The sequence below is a fragment of the Desmodus rotundus genome, chromosome 3 (assembly GCF_022682495.2).
Source record: "Desmodus rotundus isolate HL8 chromosome 3, HLdesRot8A.1, whole genome shotgun sequence".
In the NCBI taxonomy this organism is placed as follows: domain Eukaryota; kingdom Metazoa; phylum Chordata; class Mammalia; order Chiroptera; family Phyllostomidae; genus Desmodus; species Desmodus rotundus.
Window position 1 is genome coordinate 161745561 of NC_071389.1, and position 13166 is coordinate 161758726.

The window sequence follows — 13166 nt, forward strand, 5'->3', positions numbered from 1 at the left end:
TAGCGCTCAGATTTGTTGATAGATAAATACTGAGAGGAGGGGATGCTCTCCAGAAACACAGCCAGAGGAGAGCTTTGCTACCGAGAATGTTCCTGGGACGGATGTGTATGTTAACCTATGATACTAACCTATCATATTAACCTGTGGTGCTGAGAGGTATCGAGGTTAAGAGACAGAGTAAGTTTAAATCTATCTATAACTAAACATCACATAGGCATTCACTGAGATCATTAAACACTTCTTTGTCCCGAAGTGTGCTGCCTCCTCTGACCCTTGCTGCTGTATCTCTGCTGGGTAGGCTGTTAGGCACGGGATTTTCGATTGTAGGTCCTTGGGGCAGTGCCTTTATTGAGATGGTGACATTTAATCTTTTCTACTGTTTCATGCGTCCCTACGTGTTTATTCAGAGAAACCGTATGGACGGGCCGCACAAGATCCTCGGTGGTAAAGCTAATAAAGGCTGTTTCCACAGCGCTCTCCCAAGGCATGTGGAAGCACAATGGCCACTAGCAGAAACCACAATGGGTCAACGTTGATGGAATCCCGGGACTGAGAGGTGCTTTTTGAAGGCCAGAAGGCCAAGAAAGTCAGTCTGGGAGGGTTTACTGTACAGCAGGTCCCGGTGGGTATTCAGTTCTGGGAACACTTGGCTGTACCACGGTACAGTTCCTTTACCAGTGCGCAGCGATTTAACAGAAACGCACTCAAGAGTCTCAGGAGTCAATCCTTCCCACACCCCACGCGGGCTGGTGAAGGGGCGATGGGCTGCAGAACAGAGACGGCGGCCCAAGCCGGGAGCCAGCTCAGCAGGAGTGGCTGACTCTCGGCAGGGCCGGCGTTCCCCGGGGGGCTGGGGACGGGGGTCAAAGTCCAGGCCGCAAAGAGGACAGTCAAGCTGAGAGCGGCAGCGACGTCAAATCCGAGCGGCAGCTGGCCGGTTCCTGGCGCTGCGAGGCCGAACGAGCTTTGATTTTAGAAGAGCCGCGGGCGACTGGGCGGGCGTCCGCTGCGGCGGTGCCCAGGGAGAGCCTGGAAGGGCGCGCAGGCCGGCGGCCTCCCCCGCGCGTCCGTGCCCGGCAGCGCCAGGCAGCGCCCGGCCGGGGCAGGGCGGGCCGCGGGCCGCGGGGAGGGCGAGGGGGGCCGGCGCTGACGCGGTGCGGGGCCCGCAGCCTCGAGCACCCCGGAGGACGCGGAGCCTCAGCCCGGCCGCCGGCGGGCGGCGTCCCCAGCGGAGTGGGCAGGGCGCCCCGACACCGCCGTCTGGAGGCCGCGGGCGGCCTGCGGGCTCCGCCGCCGCGGCGCTCGCCTTTCAAGCGCGCTCGTCCCCGCCCCGGCTCCCGGGGGGTGCGAGCGGAGAAGGGGCGGCGCCCGCCGGCCGGGAATCACCTCCTCCCCCGCGCCCGCCTCTGCGCCGCCGCCTGGGCACCGCCGCCACCTTCCCATTCAGTCGGCCGTGGCTGGAGCGCCGCGGAGGTGAGCCGGCCGCCCCTGCCACTCTAGCCGCCCGCGCCCCAGCCCCGCGGCTCCGGCGGCGCGTGTGCTGTGGGGCCCGGAGGCCCAGGGGCTCGGCGCTCGCCCGCCGCCGGCATGTGGGGCGCCCCGGACGAGAGCTCCGTGCGGGTGGCTGTCAGGTGAGGACGGACGCGGCGGAGGGCGGGCTGCGGGCGCGGCGGGGACCTGCTCCGGGGACCTGCTCCGGGGACCTGCCGGGCGTTTGGGCGGGCGGGCGGCGGCTGCGGAAGCCGAGGCGGCGGGTCCCCGCCGGCCTGGAGCGCGCGGCCGGGCGCTGGCGGGGAGACCCCGGCCGTCCTCACGCCCCCCGCGGTCGCAGGTGGCCAGCGGCTGCGCGGCGCCAGGCCCCCCCAGGCGCCATGTCCCCTCCGGGTCTCGCGCCCAGGCACAGTGGTCTCAGCTTTGGCTCCCTGGGGCGACTGCCTGCCCGTCTTTGCCTGGAGGAGCCCCTCTCTGGGTGCTGGGGTGCCCTTTTTCTGTAAAGAGTGTCCTACGTGTACATGCAGCCGCGGCCTCTGGAGGCAGGAGACAAAGCGTCAGCCTGACAGCGCTTCCACCGCAGGTTCTAGGTGGATGTCTGGGCACAGGCGAGCCTCCCGAAGCATCGCTGCGCCCCGGACTATGGCTCCGGCGTGCGGGTACAGGAGGCGCATCTGGCCTCAAAGGCGTTGGAGTGGGAATTATATTTAAGATAAAATCACTGGTGATGGGTCCGTGGAAGGAAGGAAACCTTTCAGCAAGTGCAAGGGTTAAAATGCGTGCAGGGTGGATACAATATAAAATTATACGTGCCAGGGGGTGATTTGGAAATACTGGGCACCTCAGAATTGCATTTTGGTCAATGGCAGATACGGGAGTGTTGAATGTAGTTTAAATCGCTTTGATACTTGTCAAGCAAAGCGCTGACAGTTGCTCATGGAAAATTGCAACATCATCCCTGAAACATTAATGAAGCATTCATGGTGGAATAAGTGCGTTGCTTTCACAGCTCGGATAGGCTACTGCTGTGAATTCACTTCTCCTTATGTATGCTTTAAGGATTATAAAAATAATCTTTTCAAGAATTTATTTTTTTAAAGTCCTCTACTCTTGGTGTCTTTCTGGGAAGTTATTTTGCAAATCCTATGATGTCAGCATTTCTGTTATTTTAGTGACCAGTCTTGGTAAGGCATAGAAATGGCAGTGTTATATATACTTTGTATTTTTATCACTTTAAAGAATAAAAGTAATTTTAAAGATTTTTTTGCATGCCCTTTACAGACCAGGACATGGCCACCCATGGAAGTGACAGTTTTATGACTGTTTAGAATCACCTGTGACAAAGCTTTTGAAGTTTTAATTTGGCCTTGGTTATTCTGGGGCTACTTATCTAATTGTTGGATTTGTTTGTTTCTCCTATTTACTGCTACTATGTTTCTTTTGGTCTTTTAATTCTTATAAATGATGGCAGACAAAGGGAAGGGAACTAGGAAGTGCAGTAAGGAGCAGCTTTGTTCGTTAGCTGATCAGGTCAAGGAATGTGATGAAGGAACATAAACTGGTAATGGAAACAGAAAATTTGCCTGTGAGAGAAACCATTTTTAGAGATTTAAGATTTTTATCTGTAAATACTCTTACAGGGGTGTCCAACTCACGGCCCCATGGGCACAGGATGCCTATGAACGTGGCCCAATACAAAATCGTAAATTTACTTAAAAACAATTTTTTTCTCATCATTTTTTGTCAATGTTTGTGTATTTAATGCATGGCCCAAGACAACTCTTCTTCCAGTGTGGCCCAGAGACACCAAAAGGTTGGACACGCCTGGAACATCATAGGGCAATGTATTGGCCATGCTGTTAAACCTGCTTTGCAGTAGAGGGAGAGCACAGCCATGGACCACCCTACAGTGAGGTTGGCAGATAAATGACTTACGTTTGGTTTTGATATGCATATGAGCACTGTTTAAGTGACTGGTGTGGGTATGATTGTTGGGTAAAGGCTTTATAAAAGTTTAACAATTTAGTAAGCCACATTGTGAAGATCTATTTTTTTCTTCATTAAATACATCGTCTGAGTAGATCCACTTTCTAAACTTATTTTGCATAGGATGAAAATAGCTTATCCAGCACTTTGGTATTTATAAAGTGCTTGGACATATGTTTTTATTTACAACAAATATTTGTTAAGCATTTATCTCCATCTCCATTATCCAGATTTCTGAGTTAAAAAATAGCAATAATTGTTGGGTACATACCATGTGCCAGGATCAGTGCTGTGTGTTAAGATGTTTTATGGCCTGTGAAATCTCATTTATTCCTCATAACAATCTTTGACTTAGATCTGGTCCTTTTATTATTATGGCCATTTTACAGATGAGACATGGAAAAATTAAGTAACCTGCCCAAAGTTAAACTGATAGCAAGTGGCAGAACAAGAGTTCCAACCCAAACCGCTGGCCTCTAACCCAGATTGTTAACCATTAAGCCTACAGAGGTGCGAGGCAAAAACAAGCTTTGCAAAGCTTTACTTCGAGGTAAGGCCAGTTGCCTCTTCCTGATTCTGTACTAGTTCAACTACAAATGAATGGCTTTGACAGATTATCCATACGTAGATTTTGCTAGAAAAGATAGAGCTCAGAAAGAGAGGACCTGAACTTAATGCTAAAGTATTTCCTCAGAGTCTTTAACCTTCGCAGTGCCCTCTGATCCTACCCTCCGGTTTGCGATAGATAACTTCAGCAGCAGGGTAAAGAAGTCAACAAATAGACAGATCAGCTGGGCATTTGACCTGTTTTTCTTCTTCACTGTATAATGTAATAACAGGTAATAAATAGAGAGTTGACTCTACTTATGTAAATGCGCAAAAAACGTCCTGGAGGTTCTTGTGTTTTATTAGATGTAGAGACTTACTATTATGTCAAAGCTGATGATTCTATTTGAGGTTTTCTCAAAATGAGTGCATGGGTCATATAAAGCTTTAGGGAAAAGAAGGTAAACAGAATCTTTCTCATTTAGGGAGACCATTTTTTATTCAATATTTGAAAATGCCTTTTGACAGAGTATATATCCAAGGTGTGGTAGGTATGGATTCAGGTGACAGCCACACTACCTGACCCCTCTGGAATTATGATTAATGCTACTAAATTTTAAAGGATTCTAAAGATTGGCCTTTGATTCAGATTTTGGGAAAATTTTATGTATGCTTGGGACAACTTGGTATGTGGATCTACTTGTTAACTGTCATGTTTATGAAATCTTAATACTGATAAAGTATTTCTGATAAACAGTGTCCTGATTGACATGTGTGTTAAGTGTAATGTATGCATGAAATTTCAAAGACTTATGAAAAAGTATGAAAAAATGAATGTAAACATGGCAATAATCTTTGTATTGATATATTAAAGTGCTAATTTAATATATTGAGTTAAATAAAATATTATTAACATTAATTTAACATATTAAGTTTTCCTTTTTAAAAATGTGGTTACCAGAAATTAAAAAACAACATTTTATTTACTTATTTTCAAAGAGAGGGGAAGGGAGGGAGAGAAACACTGATGCGAGAGAGGTAGCCTCTTGTCTGCGCCCTGACTGGGGATGGAACCCACCACCCAGGTGCGTGCCCTGACTGGGAATGGAACTGGAGGCCTTTTGTTTTGTGGTCAGGGTGCTACCAGAAATTTTAAAATTAGATATAGTGTTGCTCACATTGTATTTCTATTGGATAGTGCTGCTCTATAATTTAAAAAATGTGAAGAAGATATATAAAATAACTGCTCAAGCCATTCTATTACAGACTAACCTTACCGTCAGATCGAGAAAATACAAAAATATTAGGTGTCTGTTTTTAGAGTGGTTATACCCCCCCCCATGGACACACACGCGTATATGTAAGATTTGATTTAGTTGCACCCTTTTTTCCCTCCAAGTGCATAGGCGTAGAAGGTTACTGGTTATGGGCTCCAGATGGTAGCTGAGTCTAAATCTAACACATTATGGGATTGTTGTCTTTCCTTTCCCTGTCGTAATCCTGAAATAATATTCGAGACTTTCTTTTCCTTCACAGGAACTTTAGCTTGCAAAATATAACAAATTGCTGAATGAAAATGGAGATGCAGGAATAACCATTGGTTTTCGTGTTATTGTCTATGTCCGTGATCTTCAACTGGTGTGCAACAGCGGGCACCCTAGGGCGCCACAAGAATTTTTAAACCTTGCACTATCTGACTATTTAGTCAGGGGCACTGGCCTCTTTCCCCTTAGACTGTCAAATAAAAAAATGGCAGCAGCCAACACAATAATAGCCGTCTGGTGTGAATGAATCAAAATTATACCTATATTTTTATCATATTGGCAAAAAATATATTTTTTGGCGTGCCACAGCTTTTTAGTAATTAGTTTATGTGTACTCTGAGAGAAAAAGTTAAAAATTGCTGGTCTATGTGGTTGCGAACTAAAGTTTCTGCTTGGCTTTCAGCAGAGAACAGTACATATTTTTGACAGTTAGATTAGTATCTAATGTCTGATTTGCTGTATTTTCAACTTACTGAAGCGCTTGTAAGAGGTAGCATTGCTCAGCAGTCTTAAGAGCTGATTGGACAATCAAAAGCTCTGTTGTAGGTCTGTCACTGGCACTGATTTGCATTGTGACCTCCCTGAACCTTTTTTCTCTTTCCTCATGCTGAGATGGCATTATGACGTTATTAAGGGTTGTAAGAACTTTTCATATTCAGCCCATTAAATATGTGATGATTTTGTTCTTGTTAGTCAAGCTGTTGGCACAAACGATATCACCATATTGACATGAAGAAACAATTTTGCCAATTTAAACTTGACTTTTCCAACAGTGTATTTACTCTGGGTGCTTCCCTGACTGAAGAGGAAACATTTAGGCTTTTGTGGTCTTTTGTTTCATTCTGGTTATAATACTTTTTATATTTTATTTAATCTACATAAGACCCTATGAGGTAAGCTGCACAGATATTATCCCTATTATACAGATGAAAAGATCATTCTCAAAGACACTGGTGGCCTGTTCAAGATTTCTCAGCCATTAAATAGGAAAATTGGAACTAAAATTCAGGTTTTTGATGCCTATTTCTGTGTTCTTAAACATATTTCCCAATGTTTCCAAAACATTTTACAAAGTTATTTCAATGTAATAAGGATCTTTCAAGCTGAAACATGAATATACATGTGTAGTAAATTATTTGAAACAATGTAATGTTTAGAAAATATAGAGGGAGATAAGCCAGGCTCTTAGAAATATTTACCTTATAGAAGTAGATGTTTATCTGGTATTTGGTTATTTGTTTATTCCTTCCTCTATGCAACAAATATTAAGTGCCTACTGTGTGTTGGGTGCTCTCCCACAACTGCGGATGCACACCACGTGGCAGACGTGACCCCCGCTTTTGTGGAGCTCAGACCTAGCAGCATGAGCTCTTCCAGTGCACAAATTATGTTGGAACGAACGCAAAATACAGACAGCAGCACAATCTAGACGTGAAATACATTTGTTCCAGTGTAGTTTTTATCTCTCTCTATTTTTAATAGCATTTTTTAGTTCATACATTCCTCAAGAACAGTGATTTAGAAATGACAAGTGCGCTCTGCTTCCAAACACATATACACCAATTGAACTCCAAAGCCTATGCATTAGAAGGATTTCATTTATATCAGGTCCTCCTAGGTATAACATTCATGCCCTACTTGTATGTCTTTACATTTGGATCAGGAAGTAAGGGAAAGGAAAGAAAGGAGTAAAAACTAGCAGATGATGTGAGTTGAAAGCCAATGAAATTATTTTATTTATAAAATATGATACATTTTCTTCAGGTTTATTAAATTTATAAAGGGCGATAGGCCTGCTTGTTTGAAACTCCGTGGAAGTTCAGATTTCATGTCTAATTACCACTGCCTCTTGAGCTCTTAGCATCTTACCTGCTAATTGGTTGATATTTTGATGCATAATTATGGGATAGTGAATGATGCACTAGAAATTCCAGTTTAGTGAAGCCATGAGAGCAGAAATTATCTTGGCAGTTAATGCCATAATCTGCCCAATCTTCCAGTTCACATCAGTTGCCATAATCTGCCCAATCTTCAATGCACATAATTTCTCCTCAAAGAAGTGAACTGGGAATTTTCATTATTATGGATGTTTTTCCCCAAAACAAGTTACAACTCACCTGTGTGACTCTGACTTACAAATGGTCGTCTTCTGTCAACATTAGACATTCCCTTTATCTGCGTTTTAGATCAGGAAGAAAAACACATTGATGAAAATGCATGCCAAATAATAGAAAGTATTTGTATACAGTGTATTATGGAATAATTTTATTCAAAATATAACAATTATGTTTGCTATTTTCAATGCTTCTTTCAGGGAAGCGGATTTGTGAATTCTGTTTTTCAACATGGTTTCCCAGTGGATTAACTATTTAATCTTCTCAGAGTGTTAAAATAGCTTTCCTGTGGCTGAGGCTTTATTTGAAGCAAATGACAGCCAGGCCCAAAGGGCACTTTTCATGACACCTCGCAATTATTATGAGGTCTTTCTGAATGTTTAAGAATTATGTTTGAGGATCCCTTGTCTTTTGTTTTTTGAAATTATTAGACATTTTATACATTGAACATAATTTTTAGTACTTTTATAATTGGCTTTAAAACTTGAAAGGGACCTTGAAAGGACTAGCTGGTTGAGAGGCCCCACCACCTATCCCCCACTTTTTGAAACGATTGAGGCAAGTTAGGCCCAGACACGTTGCAGAAACTGCTTGAGGAGCTACAACTAGCAGCTCAAGTCTTCTCTGTGCTGTGGATTTTCAAGGACTTCATGTTTTGCTGACAGACATCCCAGAAATAGAATAAATTTAAAAAACTGCAGTTTTAATCCCTTAAGCACTCCTTATAAAAGTTCAATTTGACATTTAGATGAGTTCTCCCATTCTCAGTGCCCATTATTTTGGCTGTATGATTGCCTCCATTCTAGAAGCGACACCAGTGATTGTAGTGAGAGAAGGACCCTGGACTACATATCCAGGTTTATGCTCCTGGTATATTCAGATGTGAAGAAATGCCAAAATCGGGTTATAATATAACTGGACTGTTCTCAACATTCTACATGTATCGCATTAATGCTTTAACAGCAACTAGAAAAGAACAATGTGCGTGTAGTCTAAATGTGAAATAATGTTAAACTTGTAAATAACAGGATTTGGTAAATGCTGGGCCTGAAACATGTGGCCTCTCCTCCTTCCTTCATCTTGGTTCTTACCATTGTTTTTCCTACTCCTATATTCTTGAGGATTATACCACATTTCACTAATAATGGCAGCCTCTTTACAAAGGAAGTGGCTGGAGGGTGGGGATGGGGTAGAGGTCAAGTGGGGTGAGGTGAGTCGTATTTTGGAATATAGAATTGGAGATGGATGTAGAAATCTGAGTGGATTAAAATGACCCCTTTTGAATATTACTTTACTGGATAGGTGGTTCTAAATTTTTAAATAATAAAGGAAATAAAGAATGCAATACAATTTGACCATAATCAAGACATATCATCTAAAAAGTATTCTAAATCCTACCTCTACACAAAGTCTTTCTAGACTGCTCCCATGCAGGGAAATTTCTGCGTTTTGGTGCCATCCACCTTCTTCGTATGATTCTTCTCTCACTTTCTCTAAAATCCCAATTGGAGAGATATAAGCAATGTGACAACTTTCACTGTTTGACTGGAAATGTTCCCAAACCCAAAACTCAGAGAACATTTACTTTTTTATTTTTTAGAAGGTGCTAACAGTAGTGACAGCATTATTATAATAGAATATTTGAAGGACATTGGAGTGATTGAATTCAAACAAGCTGATACAAATCTAGGTTGGAATGAAGGTCATTCAGGATTTAACACCAGGGCCAATTAATTTGAGTAACTCTCTTCTTTCTGCTTCTTCAGTAAGAGCAAGAAACTGAGAGAATTGTTCAGACTTGGTTGTGGAGAGGTGGGCAGCAGGAGCCCACCCAGGGGCTAAAACAAGGTCAGCTCAGTTTTATCCCCTACTCTTTGGACCTCTTAGTGTGTAGTAAAATTTTAGTTTTTGGAATTATTCCCAACTTTGGGAAGTTGTTTCTGTCACTTATGCATGACAATATCAGTTCTCTAAATATGATGAATTGTATTTTTTCAGAGTTGATATCCACACTCTTTGACACAGCTGCACAGTCCGTTTGGAGTTCTAAATAAGAGACTTCTTTCAGCAGGCAGGAACAAGGAACCTTGGAGAGGGTCAGCTGTAGTTAATTATTATGATGTGGTATGTTGATCACACGGTGTACCAATGAGGCACAGGGCATTTCTACTCCCAACTGTATTCCTTCTACATTTAGTTACTTTTTAGGATCAACATTAATTTATTTATTACCTAATTATCGAATGTCCACTGTGCACTAGAATCAAAGAAGAGGCGTTAAAGCAGTTGGAGGCGAATGACAAATGAACTTCTGATAGTTTGAAACTGTTTTGTCTGGACTCTTAAGAAGGATAAACTTGGCTCTGAGGAGGTGGTTATCCACTTACCTGAGTGGACTTGGGAAAGGATTAAAATAAATAACCATGTGAAAGCATTTGGAAAATGGTTTTGATACAAACATAGGCAGGAATATTATTAGAGATGAGCTTGATATAACCAACATTGGGCATGTTGGTTATATTCCATACTCCAGCAATTGGATTAGTCATTCTGTAGTACGTAAAGTGCTTATAGGTGCCTGCATTTATTTGTTTGCTTTTTGAATGCCTATTACTTGCACCAAATGAATGAAACAAAAATTTGTATAAACACTTCCAAAAACCTTACTTTACCTAGGCTCTTAGTTACTTTTTTTGTTTTCAATATGTAAATCACATACCATCTTGTTCTGTCTTACCAAATTCCTTTTATAGTTTAGTAAAATCCACTGTTTTTATTCTTCTCTTTCCACAAAGACGTTCCGTTGGTATTGTTTTTAGTGTTTTGTAAAGGTACTACTGTATACTTTGTGAGATTAACAATAGTAGTAAGTTATATCTCATGCTAGTTGCTTACCCTCTTATAAGAGCATGGGTTAGGTTGGTTAGTAAAAATGTGAGCTTCCTTTCTGAACTGGCTTGCACCACGTTTTTGAAAACATTGCTAATGCTTTCCTTGCTTTCTCTGATCAGCGTGGCTGCAACACACTACACCAGGCTACAGAGTAAAGAGAGCTGCAAGGAGTAAATAAACTAAGTATAAAAACCAGAAATGATAATAACACAGGACTTAAAAAATAAATTTATATTTTTACGAAAACATTTTTTCTGGCATCTGGAGCTGATGGAGCAATGTGTCTGTAGTACTTCCTGATAGAGCTAAGGGAAGACTTAGCTGAAAGCACTTTAAAGGAAGATTGGTACTTAGAATCAGGAAATAGATCTTTCAGGCCTAGTCTAATTATCTCCAAATCAGTTCTTAATGTCATTTTTTTCTGTTATTGAAATAATGTAATCACGTTAGTGAAAGTATCTGGGAAAAGATGAGAAGAATAATCAATCATAATTCACCATCCCGATATAATTACTATTAGCATTTTGGGAGGTTTTATATATATATTTTTTCCTATGTATATCAACATTTTAAAAAATGGTTGTAATCTGGATATCTTTTTATAACCTGATATTTACCACTTTAAAGTATAGTGTATGAATTTTTCTATTTCTTTGTATTAAAGAAGGGTGTTTTGCATAACATGTTAACTATACATCACCTGCTTTACTTTAATAACTCCACTTTATATATTCAATTCATAGAGCAAATAGTAATTGACAAGCCTTTGTTGTCTAATAAGGACATTAATTTCATTTTCCTAAGAGTTGTGGTGTGTCTTAACGATTCTTGGTAGTGTTTTCATTTCCACCGATGAGCACAGACACTACCAGTGACTCTTTTCTGGAATTGAAGTTTCTAAATTAGAAATTTTTTTCTCTCAGCAAGCTGGAACAAGAAATCCCGGAGAGGGTCAAGCTGTAGTTAATCATTATGATGTGGTATGTTGATCACTAGCTGTGGAAGGGGGAGGATAGTTCTGTTCGCCCAGGATATATGATTAAATGCTGTGGTCCTGAGGATGCTTTTCAGGAGAAGATATATTGATATATAGTTTTATCTTTTAAGCTATATGTAAAGCAAGATATAATGTGTTAAGATAATACAGTTATTTGCTCAACACATTAGTCTAAGCTATGATGGTTAACCAAGCACAGGTTCACCCACACCATGTTCCTTGAAAATCAGTGCATTTCTAAGGCATTTGTTGTGCTCGTGTTCGCCTCAGTTCAGCACAAAACATCTGTGTCTGAGCTGCCTGTTGGTCACCTAGCCTGCGTCTGTGCTGCCCTATGATGGAGGCTGTCAACCGCTGATTGATTAAACACAAGATTACAGATTTCGTTCCTCAGTATTTGGCCTGCCATCTAAGATTCCTTAATCCAAATGTGACGTCTGTGACATTTTGAAGTCTCCAGTTAGGCAGTACGCTATGATGCTTTTGAATTTTAGTTTGCCAACTTGGCCTTAAATTGGTAACAGATTCTATCTGCCCTTGATTATGTTCTTATCTCTTTTGTTACATAAGTGTAACTGGACTTCTGTTACCTTTGTAGCAGATTTGGTTCTTGTCTTTGAGTATAGGGTTTCTTTAGTTATCTTTGATTCTAAATTTTGTGTTAACTTGGTATAACAACATAATTTTTCATGGATCTTGTTTAGGTGCTCTGACTTCGCTCTCAATGTAGAGTAACTCAAAGACTTGATGATTTCAATTTTAAATTTGGGCATGTTTTGACATTGATTTTGTGTTCTCATATGTTTCAATATTAGGATTCTACCTCATTCTATTTAAACATAGGCATACAAATTATGTGTCTTTGAGTGCTGTGGGTATTGATGATTTGTCAGTGCAGTGATTTTAGTGTGATGTTTAAAAATAAAGCTAAGATTATGAGTTTGACCCCTGGATGGACTTGGTAGCTTTGCTGCTTTTTTAATAGAACCTTTACAGTCACAGCAACTACTGCTGCTTGAAGCAGCTACTGAACCTTAGTGGGGATGAATCAGTATAAATTGGTTAACACTGATGAAAAATATCTCCAACCATTTTCCAGAATTCTCATCCCCTGTAATAGATCATTATGAAGGAAGACATGTTTATATTCAAAGTCTCCAGGGGCCTTAATTAGAGAAAATAGTACCTACCTCATATATTGTGAGAATTAAGTAAGATAATGTATATAAACCCTTGTCATAGTAATGGCATCAGCAAATGTTTTATAAGGAATAGTTGCTACTGTCATCTTATGATCATTATTTGTATCTGCTGAGTACCTCCATATTTCTTGGTGAGTCCTAAATAAGGTCAGGTGTAAATCAGAGCACTGTTGTCCTCGCCAGCCCATTGGTCTAAAATTTGCGTTGCTGCTTCCAACTTATATGCCTTTGCTTTAAGGATTGTAGCTTTTCTTGTCACCTCCTATTTATTTGTCCAGAATTGGCTTTTGTCTTGGTTTCCTGATACAGATTTTTCCCCTGTATCTTGAATTCAAATCTATTAGATTAAGTGAAATTATTGAAAGCTCTCTTTCTGTGGAGCGGGAAACGTATC

General features: G+C 41.4%; 1 protein-coding gene across 11 annotated transcripts in view; it reads left to right on the top strand.

Annotated features, from left to right (window-relative positions):
- Positions 1-1433: 1433 nt before the first annotated feature.
- KIF21A (kinesin family member 21A) overlaps positions 1434-13166 on the top strand; it is a 134213-nt gene continuing 122480 nt past the window's right edge. For 5 of the 11 annotated variants that reach the window (XM_053921629.1, XM_053921632.1, XM_053921633.1 and 2 more), the window contains exon 1: positions 1448-1631. In XM_053921629.1, coding sequence (XP_053777604.1) covers positions 1588-1631 — 44 coding nt within the window. In that variant the 5' untranslated portion in view covers positions 1448-1587. Of the gene's footprint in view, positions 1632-13166 lie in introns of all 11 variants that reach the window. The other 6 variants (XM_053921628.1, XM_053921635.2, XM_053921630.2 and 3 more) reach the window with 2 other exon arrangements.